We start from the raw sequence: 15534 nt of genomic DNA, 5'->3' as shown, positions 1-15534 counted from the left end.
CCAAAATTGCCGAGGCCTCGATTTACTCACTGCTGAAAAAGGAGGACTCTATATATTTTTAAATGAAGAGTGTTGTTTTTTGTTTGTTTGTTTTTACCTAAGTCAGTCTGACCTGGTATATGACAGCATAAAAAAACTCAAGGATAGAGCCCAAAAACTTGCCAACCAAGCAAATAATTATGCTGAACCCCCTTGAGCACTCTCTAACTGGATGTCCTGGGTTCTCCCAATTCTTAGTCCTTTAATACCTGTTTTTCTCCTTCTCTTATTTGGACCTTGTGTCTTCCGTTTAGTTTCTCAATTCATAAAAAAAATGCATCCAGGCCATCACCAATCATTCTATATGACAAATGCTCCTTCTAACAACCCCACAATATCACCCCTTACCCCAAAATCTTTCTTCAGTTTAATCTCTCCCACTCTAGGTTCCCACACTGCCCCTAATCCTGCTCAAAGCAGCCCTGAGAAACATCACCCATTTCTCTCCATACCACCACCAAAAATTTTCACTGCCCCAACTCTTCACCACTATTTTGTTTTTCTTATTAATATAAGAAGACAGGAACATCAGGCGTCTGAGCCCAAATGAAGCCATCATATCCCCTGTGACCTGCACATATACATCCAGATGGCCTGAAGCAACTGGAGATCCACAAAATAAGTGAAAATAGTGAAAATAGCCTTAACTGATGACATTCCACCATTGTGATTTGCTCCTGTCTCACCCTAACTGATAACGATATAGCCTCCCCACCATGCAGTTAAGAAGGTACTTTGTAATCTTCTCCCCCACCCTTAAAAAGGTACTTCGTAATATTCTCCCCTGCCCTTAAGAATGTACTTTGTATGCCTATCCCAAACCTATAAGAACTAATGATAATCCCACCACCTTTTGCTGACTCCTTTTTCGGACGCAGCCCACCTGCACCCAGGTGAAATAAACAGCCTTTGCTCAAACAAAGCTTGTTTGGTGGACTGTCTTCACACAGACATGCGTGACAGTCTATTTACTCTGATGATGATTTATTTTGCTGTACAGAAGCTTTTTAGTTAAATTAAGTCCCATTTATTTATTTTTATTATATTTGCTTTTGGGGTCTTACTCATACTAATAATGATTTTTTTAGACCTCAAAAGGAAACTAAAAAATAGAATATTGGCTGGGTGTGGTGGCGCATGCCTGTAATCCTAGCACCTTGGAAGGCTAAAGCAGGAGGATTGCATGAGGCCAGGAGTTTGAGTCCAGCCTGGACAACACAGCAAGACCCTGTCTACAAAAAAATGAAAAATTTAGCCAGGCATGGTGGCACTCACCTGTAGTCCTAGCTACTCAGAAGGCAGGCAGGAGGATCACTTGAGCCCATAAGTTTGAGGCTGCAGTGAGCCATATCATGCCACTGCACTCCAGCCTAGGTGACAGAGCAAGACCACATCTCTAAAAATTAAAAAAGTAAAAAATAAATAAAGAAAATAGAATCGTTTCTTTTAAAATCTTGATGCTATATCTCAAAATATTCCAAAATCAAATTCCGTTTGCTCTATGAGTTACCAGCATTTTGAATTTTGGGCTTAATGGTCTATAATAGTTTTCCATTTCTGCTATAACAAAGTACCCAAAGCTAAACGGCTTAAACAACACAAATTTGTTATCTTACAATTCCAGGGGTCAAAAGTTTGACATGAGTCTCACCGGGTTACTATGAAGGTGTCTGCAGAGTTGCATTCTATTCTGGAGGCCCTACGGGATAATATATTCCCTTGCCTTTTCTAGCTTCTAGAGGTCACTGTATTCCTTGGCTTGTGGACGCCTTCTTCCATCTTCCAGGCAAACACTGTTAGGTCGATTCTTTTTACATTGCATTTATCTTACCCTTCCTCCATTGTTACATTTCTCACCACAGCCAGAAATGTTCTCAGATTTTAAGAACTCATGTAATTACATTGGGTCCACCCAGATAATCTAGTATGATCTCCATATCTCAAGGTTCAAAACTGTAATTACATCTGCAAAGTCCCTTTTGTCATGTAATAAAGCACATTTACAGATTTTAAGAATTAGGACATAAACATTTAGAATAATGTGACTATTGTGGCTGGGCACAGTGGCTCACGCCTATAATCCCAGCACTTTAGGAGGCTGAGGCAGGTGGATCACGAGGTCAAGAGATCAAGAGCATCCTAGCCAAAATGGTGAAACCTGTCTCTACTTAAAAAAAAAAAAAATACAAAAATTAGCCGGATGTGGTGGCAGGCACCTGTAAACCCAGCTACTCGGGAGACTGAGGCAGGAGAATGGTGTGAACCCAGGAGGTGGAGGTTGCAGTGAGCCGAGATCACGCCACTGCACCCCAACCTGGTGACAGAGTGAGACTCTGCACTCCAGCCTGGTGACAGAGCAAGATTCTGTCTTAAAAAAAAAAACAAAAGAAGAAGAATATGACTATTGTTTTCTACCTTCCAGAAGGACTTTCACTTAGAAGACTAGAAGTCCTCGGCTGGACAAACCCTGCTTTCTGCCATCTCACAGAGGAACAAGTAGAGAGGTGAAGTGATTTACTCTGTGTCGCACTGCTAATTAAGTTTAGAGCTGAGATTGAATCCCAAGTCTCTTGGCTCTGAGTTCACAGCCCTTTTTAGAATGCTGCCACCCAATATGTGGTCAGCACTGACATCATCTTGAGCTTGTTAGAAATGCAGACTCTCAGATCCCACCTTAGACCTAATGAATCAGGTTCCGCATTTTAGCAAGATTCCCAGGTAAATCTCGTACACATTCAGGGTTGAGAATCACTAGCTTATGACATCACGTGGGCTCTGAAAAGCCTCCAGGGAGGTTGCATAGGAATTGAATGGGTGACTCTCTCAAGCAGTTCGGCCTCATCACTCTCTCTTGAGACCGACTGATTCTGATCTAGACTGATCAGACATCTAAAGATGCAGGCTTAGCACTATCATCATCAGTCTTTGCTGGTCTGGGGCATTCTCTGGATGCTGAGCTGACTGTTCCAATAATGTGCTATGCAGCTTTCTCTTCTAAGGAAAGAGGCAGTACAGCAGATCAGTTAAGCACCTGGACTCTGTAGACAGCCTGCCTGGCCTCAACTCCTGGCTCCACTTTAACAAATGTAAAGTTTGTGCGCTTGAATGACCTGCTCATCTTTTCTGTGTCTCAGTTTCCATATTTGTAAAATGGGGATGAAACTAACGGTACCCACTTCACAGGTGAGGATTAAATAAGTTAATAAATATATGGAAAGCACATAGATCAGTGTCTGCCACTAAGCAAAAGCAATGCAAATGGTAGTTATTTACCATTTTTCTGGGAACCCCCAGGCCTCCTCCAAGTGGAATCAAAATCCTAAATGAACTCGGTCTCTAGAATTTCTCCAGATTCTGTATCTGCAAGGGCCAGAGGCTCTGATTATGATCCTAGGTAACCAGAGTATCCACCGGTCTAGAGCTATACTCTAGCCACCAAGGCATTGCAAGGAAGACCAGGGAGGAGGAGATATCCTTTTGGAAAGCATTAGTTCCCTGGCATGTGATGCTATATTGTCTGTTGCTAATATTTTTTCTAAGTAATCAAAGAACTTTAAAAAACGCCCATTGGTATAATTACAGTAAGTTTTAAAACTTTAAACCCAGATTACTACATGGCCATACTGCTTTTTTCTATTTTTTAGGCTTTCTTCAAGCCAAATGAATTTTAATTCTGATCATCTCTTAGAACCCTAAAGACTGTGGGCTTACTTGGGAATTTACAAATAAAAATTATGCTTTAAAAGCAATATTTTAAAGTTACAAATTGTGATTTGACCTTACTGAAGGACATTGAAGCAGAATTCATTCTCTTATTGAATGAGTATCTGTGGAGTTTGCAATACGGCCTTTCAACTTCTCCATTTCAGCCAGCAATGGAATCTTAAAGTTCAAAAATCTCTTAAAGTTCATTTTATCTACACCCCAAATGCATGCTTGACTCACCTTCATAACATCTTCACTGATTTTAAAATATGCTAGATCCTCACAACTTTAGAAAAATGGAGGAAGGTCAAGGATAACTTAGTAAATCCAAACTCATTATTTAAAAGATTTCTAATTTCAAATATAAGGTATGTTATAAACTAAGAGACAGCATAAATGAATACTAAAATGGAAATTACCCAACAAAAAATTTACCATCCTGCAATAATCCAACTATACAGGATATATCACAAACATTATAAGAGCTAATGGTAGAGCCTAATGGCAGGAACACATAAAAAAGATTATTTTCAGTGAACTCTTGGTTTGAAATCTACTCCTTCTATGACCATTCTCTTGTACTGAACATAGCTTTAGTAATTCAAAAATGAATCTATTCCTAATGTTTTATTTAATAAGAGAAGGTTTATGAGATCATCTGTTGGTCCGAATTAGTGGAGTAAGAGTTATAGAATTGTAGCACTAAAAAGAGATGGTGCAAGTTATCTTTATTCCAATGAGGAATTGAAATCTTAGAGAGGCAAAATGGCATTACAATTTCGGGTCTAAGGCAGTTTCTGAAGGATGACATCAGAAATAACAGGAAGCTCTAGGTCAGTGCCTGGCTGCCCTAGAAAAGCTTAGGCTGGGTCCCTTGACAACTGGGCCTGGTAACTGTCAATTAGCAGCATATTGCAGTGACTAAATCAAGTATGACACCGCTCAGCCCTGGCTGGCAATCAGGAGACACGTTTTTCACGACAGCAGACAAACCATGTTTTACCTTGATTCAGTTCAGCAGTGGTGCCTGCTGTCAAGGTCCTCCTTATGGACTAGGAGATATTTGGTACTATGGGAAAAGGTTAGACCAAATGGCTACCTCTTCAATCCTCACTGACCACTGCGTGTGATATGTTTACTTACTGATTTTCCTCTTCAGCCTTAAAGAAATTCCAAGGCAAGGGTAGTGACATGTTTGTCATAGAGAGCCAAAGAAACAAAATTTCTAAAAGCATAAGTTCTATCTATGGTCACAGTCTTTGGCTCTACCGGTTAATAGCTGGGTGATTTTATTTAAGTTATGTAATCTCTGTATGCCTATTTTCTTAACTGTAAAATCCAGATAATTATACTATTGTCACAGTGGATTGTTATAACATTTAAGTGAGAAAATATACTGAGAGAGTAAAATTGAATACTGTTAGTAACCAGACTGCAGTATTTATAGCAGAACATCAATACAATATTTTTTTTTTTTTTTTTTTGAGATGGAGTCTTGCTCTGTCACCCAGGCTGGAGTGCAGTGGTGCAATCTCAGCTCACTGCAAACTCCGCCTCCTGGGTTCACACCATTCTCCTGCCTCAGCCTCCTGAGTAGCTGGGACTACAGGTGCCCGCCACCATGCCCAGCTAGTTTTGTTTTGTTTTGTTTTTTTTTTTCCAGTAGAGATGGGGTTTCACTGTGTTAGCTAGGATGGTCTCGATCTCCTGACCTTGTGATCCACCTGCCTCGGCCTCCCAAAGTGCTGGGATTACAGGTGTGAGCCACCACGCCCAGCCCATCATTACAAAATTTCTAATAGACCATACTGTGTATCACACCACTGCTGCAAAATGACTAACAGTTCCTTATTCTGAGTGATTGCTGCTTTCTTACAAACATTATGCCCACTTCCTCTCTGTTCTTCCTGTCTCTAGAACAAAGATTATCAAGATATCCAATTCCGAACTGTCCTTTCTTCGTGACAGCATCCATTCCAAAACAAGCTCCTGCTTCTCTGATGCCACCTTAAAATCACTCAGCCTTAAGTCCAAATTTCATTTCAAGCCCCTCGCAGGTCACTCTTTTGGAAACATCCTCAGACATATGCTGTCTTTTGCTGCATCAAGCTAATTAAACTCAACTTTGTATGAGTTCTTGTTTTCTCCTAGTAGTGTTGGTTGATGGGCTTCCACAATGCTGAGCACATACTCTAGCACATTACATGGATAAGAAATGTTAGTTATTGGCAGTAGCATAGAAGTATTCTTATTCTCAACTTCTTGCATGTAGCACACCTGAAAACATGTTTGTTCAATGAAGAGCCATCCTTAAGTATCTGGGAGGCCAGGCAGCATGGCTAGAATGAAGAGATGTAGTTTTTCCTTCAAGGTTCAAAATAGTATTGAAAAGTGTCTAAGGTAACTGCAACAGCAATGAGTGGAATGAATGGACAAGCAAAGCAAAGTAAAGATTTTTTAGCCCACTAAAGTCCAAGTAGTGGCCAGAAATTGACCATTGTCTGGACCTGTTAAGCCAGGATAGCCAGATCTCTACTAAAAAGAGAAGATTGAAATAGCTACACTTTAAAGTGCTTATTTCCAAATTTCTACAAACAGTAATCTGACAAATAAGGGAATTAGTAGAAGAATAAATGTCCTAGTCACATAGATGGTGATTAGGCTGTATCTGGAACCCAGGACAGGGGACTGTTTGTAGAGAAGGTGCATTAGCTATCTATTGCTGCATCACAAATTACCCTAAAGCTTAATGACTCCAAAAAACATTTATTTTCTCTGGCAATTTCTCCTGGTCAGGAATTCTTTTTTTTTTTTTTTTTTTTTTTTTTTTGAGACGGAGTCTCGCTGTGTCTCCCAGGCTGGAGTGCAGTGGCGTGATCTCGGCTCACTGCAAGCTCCGCCTCCCGGGTTCATGCCATTCTCCCGCCTCAGCCTCCCGAGTAGCTGAGACTACAGGCGCCCGCCACCACGCCCGGCTAGTTTTTTGTATTTTTAGTAGAGACGGGGTTTCACCGTGTTAGCCAGGATAGTCTCGATCTCCTGACCTCGTGATCCACCCGCCTCGGCCTCCCAAAGTGCTGGGATTACAGGCTTGAGCCACCGCGCCCGGCCAATGCCTGGTCAGGAATTCTTGAGTTGCCTGACTGGGTGATTCAGGCTTAATGTCTTCACAAGTTGCAGCCTAGGGCTGGTGGATCCACTTCCTAGGTGGCTCAGTCATGACTGGCTAGTTGGTTCCTCTTTGTATGTTCCTCACTGCAGAGCTGTTTGAGTGTATACAGGAAATGACGGCTAGCTTTCTCCATAGGGAGCAATCCAAGAGACAAAAACTGAAGTAACAATATGTTTTATGATCCAGCCCTGGAAGTCATACATCATTTCTATGGCTGTAGTCTATTGCTAACACATGCCAACCCTGTTTCAGTGCCAACTCTGCTTCTCTGCCAGATGTGTTGTTTCGGACCAGCACTTAAATTCTGAGTTAGTTTCCTCATTTATAATACAAAAATAACTACTTCCTTTCAGGACCGTTTTTTATGATTAACAAATATAAGATTATCAAGCGCTGCTTAGCATAATGAGTTGTCCCACAACGGGCACTATATAGAAGTGTTTTCATTTTTCTTAGCGTCCTCAGGAAGTCTGTCCTTATTATTCTAAAGTTTAAACTCTGAACATCCCCTTTATTTTACCCCTGGGGAGGCGACTCAGTCCCCGCCCACCCGTACCTACTCCAACTCAAATCCAAAGCAGGACAACGGTGGAAGCGGAACTATAGTTTCCTGAGAGCGATTCCAGTGCCCGGAGTTCATTGTAAAACGCACCGGAAGTGGGTCCGGCGGCTTTCTTTCCGTCGCGGAGGGCAAACGGCCGTAGACCGTTCCGGCGACCCTTGCGACGACTTCCCCACGGCTGCTGCGTCCACGTGGCGGTGGCGTGGGGACGCTCTGAAAGCAGAGCGGCGGGGCGCCCGGAAGTCGTGAGTCGAGTCTTCCCGGGCTAATCCATGCCGGGTTGGAGGCTGCTGACCCAGGTCGGCGCCCAGGTGCTGGGTCGAGTCGGGGACGGCCTGGGTGCTGCCTTTGGCCCAGGGAACAGGTAGGAAGGTGTGAGGGTGTCCTGCTTGCACAGCCGCGTCCTGGAGCAGTGGAATGGCCTGGTGCAGTTGGGCCTCCCGTGGGTGCAGGAGGAAGGGGCTCTGTTCAGACGTGGGACACAGAAGAATAAGGGCCGTTAACCTAAGGAAGCACGTTGTAAGGGGATTAAAGTGGTGGTTTTTTAAAAACGCTTATGAGCCAGCCCCTAGCAGCGAACGCTATTAACAGCAATGATATCTTACAATTACTGAGCGTTTGCCAGGTACTGAGCGCTCTGCTAAGTGTATGAGGTGCCTTATGTAGCCTCACGGGAGCAAACTACTATCATAAAGATTACAGTTAAAACTGAAGGTTAGAGAGGTGAGTTAATTTGCTCAAAGTCACTCAACTAATAAGTAGAAAATTGGGAATCTAACCTGAATTTACCTGACTACAAAAGGAGAGTAGACTGCAGAAAGCTTTACTTCTGTTCTGACCCTCCATGCAAGAATTACACCCCTTCTTCCTGACCTCCACCCACTAAGGTCTTTCTTGGTACGTGCACCTGTTCAGAGATCATGCCTTTTGTGGATCTTTTAACTTTGCACACCCAGTTTCTTTACTTCCCTGAACCTAGGCCATGCTATTGCAGGGAGGAGGTGAGCTTATTAGACAAACATCAGCATGCCACCTTTTGCCACCTCCACTGAATGTATAACTATTAAGGTACACGTCCAAATGGGTTAGTGGCTTCTCATGTCTATAGGTAGGACTGTTTTTTTGGGAATCTGTTTATCTGCGAGGAGAAAATGAATTTTTTTTCTCCAGGGTAACGACAAACAGTTTAAATGCGAGCCTTATCCGAAGGAATGTGGGGATGAAGAAAAGGTTGGAGACATGAAAAAAAAGTATACAGAATCTAAGCCCTTTCCTAAGGCCCTGACTGCACTTTCCAATTTGTGACTTCCCTTTTCTATATTAAATGGAGGAAGTTTTAAAATTGTGGTTTGGTTTTATTTTTTCTTTTTATAGAACACACATCTGGCTTTTTGTTAGAAGTATTCATGGAAAGAGTGGTACGTGGTGGGATGAGCATCTTTCTGAAGAAAATGTCCCATTCATTAAGCAGTTGGTCTCTGATGAAGATAAAGCCCAATTAGCAAGTAAACTATGTCCTCTGAAAGATGAACCATGGCCTATACATCCTTGGGAACCAGGTGATTATTTTGTATTTGATGAGCTCTCTTTTCCTAATTGCTGTGTGGCTGGACACATTTAAAATCATAGTGACTGCTTGATAAATTTATCATTTCTTTAATTTATTTTTCATGTGCTGTGTCTGTCTGTTTTATTGTGGTTTGTTTTGCAAGTTTATTTCCAACCTCCTAGTCTAGTTTTAGTGAATGCCTGATGATAATAAAGACCTCCTTGAGAAGCTGTTTTATAGGTGAAGGGAGAATCATTCTGCATACATTCTCTTGTTTACTTCAGCTAAAAAGAATATAAGTCAGGAAAGAAAGGCTGGAAGAGTGTGATATAAGTTGTAATGTGTTGCATGGATGTTCAGTTGGGATGTTGTAGCACTGTAGATTTGGAAAGCATAACCCCTGAATCACCTCTTGGTGTCTAGAAAGATGCTAAACCCATGTGTGGCCAGACCAAGAGGAATAAGGCCTTTTCTATTAAGTGTGTGGTCCCTGGTTAGGGTTTATTGTGACAGTTGAATTGGTTATCAGAACTTCTGAATGAGGCAACTTTACCAGTTTATGCAAAGAATCTAAGTGTCTTGTTGTAGACGTACATATTTTAGCAATATATGACCAGTTTTGACATCTCTATAGCCTCAGCTATCTTCTCAGAGTCTGAGTAATAGATGTTTTCTAATGAATAAAGTTGGGTAAGAATTGATACTAGGAAAGCAAAATGATGGATTTATCATGCCCTGTATGAATGCCATTATTTTAAAACCAGAATATATCTAACTTATGTATTTTCTTTATTTCATGTATTTATGTTTGTTCATTTTACAAATATTTATTGAGCCCCAATATGTCATGCCAGGCATGGTTGAAGGCACTTAGGTCTGTAAAGAACAGTCCTATTTTACTCTGAATATATTGGCATATTTCTTTTGTGCCTGCTCCTCATACTGAAACTTGACTTTAGGAAAAACGATTTCATCATGTTGGCGAGCGTTGCAAAAGCTTTAATTCACATTGCTTTGGTTTTAATTGCCAGGTTCCTTTAGAGTTGGCCTTATTGCCTTGAAACTGGGCATGATGCCTTTATGGACCAAGGATGGTGAAAAGCACGTGGTCACATTACTTCAGGTAAGAAAGAAACAGAAGGTGTAAGAGATATCTATGTGTTTCAAGAGCTGTTTGTGCAAACCTTAACAAGAACTATTTGTATCCTGAAACATGGAACTGTATGGTGAAGAAAGGGGTAATGTTGAACATAAATAGTATTAAAGAACTTATGGTGGTTTCAGGAATGCCCTCACCCTTGCCTGAGCAATGGCCTTCTGATACTGGTATTTGGATAACCAGAACAATGAATTTCTTTTTTTAAGTATAACCTATCCTTTTACAGATCCCCTTGTTTACTTTATAATCGGAAAAACATCTCAGTCCCATTTTGTTTTCTTTTATGGAATTCTTTCAACTCCAGATTACAGTTTTGATCTTTTTGCTAACAGAATATAATACTCTTGTCTGGTGAGGCTGCATTTTGTTCACTAAGATAAGCTGTAGTCTAATGGGTAAGAATGTGGGTCCTGAGACCAGAATACCTGAGTTGCAGTCCTGATTCTGCCACTTACTAGTGTGTTCTTGGAGCACTGTGCCTCATCTGTAAAAGATACTCTATTCTGTAAAAGAAATAATTGTGACCTACCTCAAAGGGTTATTGTGTAGATTGCACAAGATGATAAATGTCAGGCACTTGAAACAATGTTGTGTGTCCACTATAAGCTACTATTGTCTTTATCATTATTATTGTTGTTGTTATTATTATTATTATAGAAAGATACTGGTAAGTGATCATCACTCCCCAAATCACTTTGAACAACTCAGTTGATCCTTGGGGCTTAGTCTTAGGCAAGTAATAATACAGGTGATGTAAAGTACGAGCTCATGCATCTAAGTGCTTAGAGTGCTAATAAGGCACAAAGAGTCTATAGATCCTTTTCTCATTATTATTGGCTCTGAATGACCAAGTATAAGACGGTAGTTTTGTGAACTCTGAGGAAACTGGTGGGGGCAGGGGACTTTCAGGAATGGCTGGTGGGATTGTAAATTGGTACAAAACCATTTTGGAAAACACTTTAGCATTATGTGGCAAAATTAAGACGGGTAAGCCTTGTAGTCTAGCAATTCCGCTTCCAAGTATTACTAGAAAACTTGAGCAGCAGCATCACACTTAATCCCAGCAAACTAGAAATAACCCAAGTCTCTGTCCACAGTAGAACAGGTAAACAAATCATGTTATTTTCACATAATGAAATGTTGTACAGCAATGAAAGTGAACAGAATAGAGCTACACACAATATAGATGAACCTTACAAATAAGTGAAGTAAGACATGGAAGAGTACCTAAAATCTGATTCCATTTATATAAAGTTTAAAGCAGGCAAATCTAAATACATTGTTAAGCAATACTTTCCAAAATAGTAATTACAATGAAAAGTAAATGGCTACCATAAATGTCAACAGTTATTTCTAGGGCAGTGCTTCTCAAACTTTAGTGAACCTCAGAATCACATAGAGGTCTTATAAAACACAAAGATTCTGATTCAGTAGGTCTGGATTGAGGCCTGAGAATCTGCATCTGTATTAAAAGTTCCCAGGGGATCCTGACACTGCTTGGCTGGTGACCATATTTTCGAGTACTCCTGCTCTAGAGTAAAAAGATGAGGAGGTGACTGGGAAGAGACACACACGGGCTTTTGGGATTCTACTTTTGAGCTGGGTAGTGGTTGCATGTATATTTTGTTTAAACTCATTTTATTTTTTATTTTTTTGAGATGGAGTCTCGCTCTGTTGCCCAGGCTGGAGTGCAGTGGTGCAATCTTGGCTTACTGCAAGCTCCGCCTCCCAGCTTCTCGCCATTCTCCTGCTTTAGCCTCCCAAGTTGCTGGGACTACAGGCGCCCCCCCACCACGCCTGGCTAATTTTTTGTATTTTTAGTAGAGATGGGGTTTCACCGTGTTAGCCAGGATGGTCTCGATCTCCTGACCTCGTGATCTGCCTGCCTCGGCCTCCCAAAGTGTGTATTTAATCATTTTTTTTAAAAAAATTTTATGTTTTTGAGATTGTGGTTGGTGTTAGAGGAAAGATGAGGTAAGTAACTGTAGGGAATTCCTGTTTGTCCTAAGGTCTCAATGTGGCTGGTTTGCAATGTTAAAATATGTATTGGCACATGCTTAGTTTTTTTATGTTTGTTTTTTTAGGTACAAGACTGCCATGTCCTAAAGTATACTTCAAAGGAAAACCATAATGGAAAAACGGCAGCCCTGTCTGTAGGAGGAAAAACTGTATCACGTTTTCGTGTAAGGATGTATTTTCATAGCTAGAATACTGCATTTTTCATCAGTTTCAAATCTGGATGAGTTTATGTTTTGAGATTGTTCCACAGCCACAAACTTGCATTTGTTTGTGAGGAAAGTTGTGTATTTGGGGGAGGCAGTCTGGTACAACCATTTTTCCCAGGAGTCTTGGAGACTCTTGAGTTTGTTCTAATACCTCCCCCTGTATCTGGAACAAGTACTTTTACCTCTGTAAGCTGTAGTGTTTGTATATCCGTACAATGGGAATAAAAATACTACTTACCTAATAGGTTTATCACATGGATTAAATTAGGTTTTTCAAATGTGCCTGGAATATAACAGATACTCAGTAGATTTTGTTATTTTGCTATTGTTTTATGTTTCATTTCACTTTCTTCCTATGGAAAGTTGTCTTAACACTTGACACCAGGAGCACGTGGAAATTAATTTTGTGTATTCTAGAAGGAGCTTTCAGTGTTTAGGAGAAAGCTATATAAGAACCCAAATCACATTTTTTTAATAAAACTTTTTTTTTTTTAAGTAGAGTACTGAGTTTATAGTTTGGAAAACTGCCTAGTGAGTATCTGTATTGAATAACTAAAACCAGAAAACCTTTCTCAAAATGGTGATGGCTTTCACTAAACATGTTTAGGTTTACTAGAACATATTACTTATCTCTAAGACAAACTTTTTTTCCATTGTAAATTGTTTATGAAATGAACAAGGCAGAAGTTAGGATACAACCTATAATCTCTGACTCTCAAAACTATCAGTTGTTTATTGTGTGCCTACTAACTACTCTATTTTCTTATCATAGTTAACTTTTATTGAACATTTATTACATGCCACATGCATAAGCATTACGCCTTTTTCATTTGTTACTTTATGTAAACTTTTCAGCCTCTGAGGCTAACGCAGTTAACTAACTCATTCAAAGTCACCCACTGGTAAGAGGTAGAGTGACAGACTCCAGAGCCTTATTTAAGTGTGTCTTGATATCTGCCCCCTGGGAGCGCATAAGCTAGTGAGGAAGTTACACAAATAAACCAGCCATCTCAGTACAATATTATAAATCCAAGGAGCACAGAACCAGTGACAGCCAATTCTGCCAGGGAAAATCCCTGGAGGTTTCACAAGGAGGAGAATAGAAAGGAAAATAGGTGTTAGAGGCGTTCCAGAAAGAATGGCCTCTGCAGAAGCAGAGACAACATGGAAGAGCATGTGTTCTTGGGAAGAGAAGTGTAATGTGGCTGCATTTTAGTGTGCAGGCCAGGCCAGCGTGGGGAGGGTGGTGAAGCTGCAGCTATCAAGGTAGTGTGAGGTTTAGACTTCATCCTATGGACTTTGAGGTGCTTTCTGAATTCTTTAGGTAACTTGTTCAAATTGTTAAATTAATTATCTAAGATTTTAAAAATCTAGCAGGAGGAAAGACTTTAGGAGATTGTTTTAAGAGATCAGGGGAGAGTTGATAAGAGCCTTTAGAAGCAAGGCAGTTGCATTGAGATTGGAAGGGGCAGGAATTGGAAAGGACTGGGTGGGAGGACACAGGTAGGTCAGTGCTGATGACATACTCTGGGATAGGAACAAGGAAGAGGGAAGCTTTGGAGGAAAGAGATGTTTGAGATGTTCACAAAATCATAGTTCTATAAATGGTGAGAAATACTGATTAGTCAATAAGTGGTGGTGGATATCATTGAAATCTGTGACATGGTTTATTTTGTTTCGTGTTAGAGAAGTTAGCTATTTTTGAGTATTATGGTAGCATAGACCATTTATTTTTCTTTACAACTTTGTAATAATATCTCTCCTGCTATTTTTAACAATTTATTGACTAACAGACTCGGGCTTCAAATAACTCCATAGTAATTATAGCGTACAATGAGATATTTATGGGAACTTTTTTAAAAAATCAAGTGTTTGACTTTTTAAAAATGTATTAATATGTACCAGCCTTCATATGAGTAAATCTTTGGTTTGATAGATGCCACTGTTTTCTACTTGATTGTACTTCTGGGTTTTTGTAATGACTAGCGTCATCATCTTCATTTTCATTACCAGTTTTGTAGATTGATGACTTCATGGCCTTGATATTTGTAAATCAAGCATGCTAGGGTAATCCCTTCTGCCCCAGCAGGTCTGTGAAGATTGCTTCCCCTGAAATATGAGGTGGCGAGAGAATAAGTGATGTGGGATCAGAAGAGTTGAGTTCTAATCCTGATTTCTACCTTTAGGTCCCCCTTACTCGCCTTTTGAACATCTGTTTTCTTACCCATAAAAACAAGGAATAGTACTTGATGGTCTCTAAATTCTCTTCCAGTTCTGAAAGTCTCACATTGGTTCTCGGAATATTTTACTTCTCAAGAAAAAAAAAGTTTGGAGAAAAAAAGTACATGGGAGCTCAATTTATTCTATTTTACTTAGTGATGAAGATGTGTTATAATCAAAATTTTATGAAAGTAATACTAATAGTATTACTGTAACAGTACTAATAATTAAAAATATTACAGAAATGATAGGTACTGCATTTCATAGTCGAGGCTGTTCACACATTTTTTTCTCTTTAGCTTATTCCGATAGCTTTATTCTCTTCAGTGGTTACATAGCACAGCAGGGTGATTTGGATGTTATGTTCTAATGTTCTGGATTTTGACCCACTTAATTTACATAAACTTTGAAAACTTCACTTCTCTAGCATAGAAAGTACTGCAAAGGCCCTTCTTTCTTCAAGATACAAAATTTCTTCAAGATACAAAATTTCTAAGTCCAGATGACATTTATTACAATATCAAGAAAAAAGCTTTGTCTATAAACTGACCTTTCTTCAAAATGAAATGTGGAAATGAAGTTTTAGAATTATTTGTAAATACAGCATTTTTGTTTGAAAACAAAGATTTTTGAAACTAAATGTATACAGATTTCATATTATAGCTCTCAAGAAAAATTGCAAATAGATTGATTTTAGAGGATTTTTTAAAAAATGAAGACCTATGAATATAAAATTTCATATATCTAAACATTTGGAAATTAATTAAATCACTTTTATTTATAATAGTGTTAGAACTGTTTTCTTTTCATCTGTAAAGAATTTATGCCTCCCAGAAATTAGACTATGTTGCCTTTTTATTTTGTACCTTATTATAAATAAAAACTGATGCGGTACATAGTGTT

General features: G+C 39.7%; 1 protein-coding gene across 2 annotated transcripts in view; it reads left to right on the top strand.

Annotated features, from left to right (window-relative positions):
- Positions 1-7584: 7584 nt before the first annotated feature.
- MRPL3 (mitochondrial ribosomal protein L3) overlaps positions 7585-15534 on the top strand; it is a 41287-nt gene continuing 33337 nt past the window's right edge. For both annotated transcript variants that reach the window (XR_012430692.1, XM_045386990.3), the window contains exons 1-4: positions 7585-7842; positions 8853-9037; positions 10059-10150; positions 12271-12369. Coding sequence is in view for 1 of the 2 variants with exons in the window: in XM_045386990.3 (XP_045242925.1) it covers positions 7751-7842; positions 8853-9037; positions 10059-10150; positions 12271-12369 (468 nt within the window). In the remaining variant the exon portion in view is untranslated. The remainder of the gene's footprint in view (positions 7843-8852; positions 9038-10058; positions 10151-12270; positions 12370-15534) is intronic.

Source organism: Macaca fascicularis, chromosome 2 (genome assembly GCF_037993035.2).
Source record: "Macaca fascicularis isolate 582-1 chromosome 2, T2T-MFA8v1.1".
NCBI lineage: Eukaryota > Metazoa > Chordata > Mammalia > Primates > Cercopithecidae > Macaca > Macaca fascicularis.
This window is presented reverse-complemented; position numbering and strand designations above follow the sequence as displayed.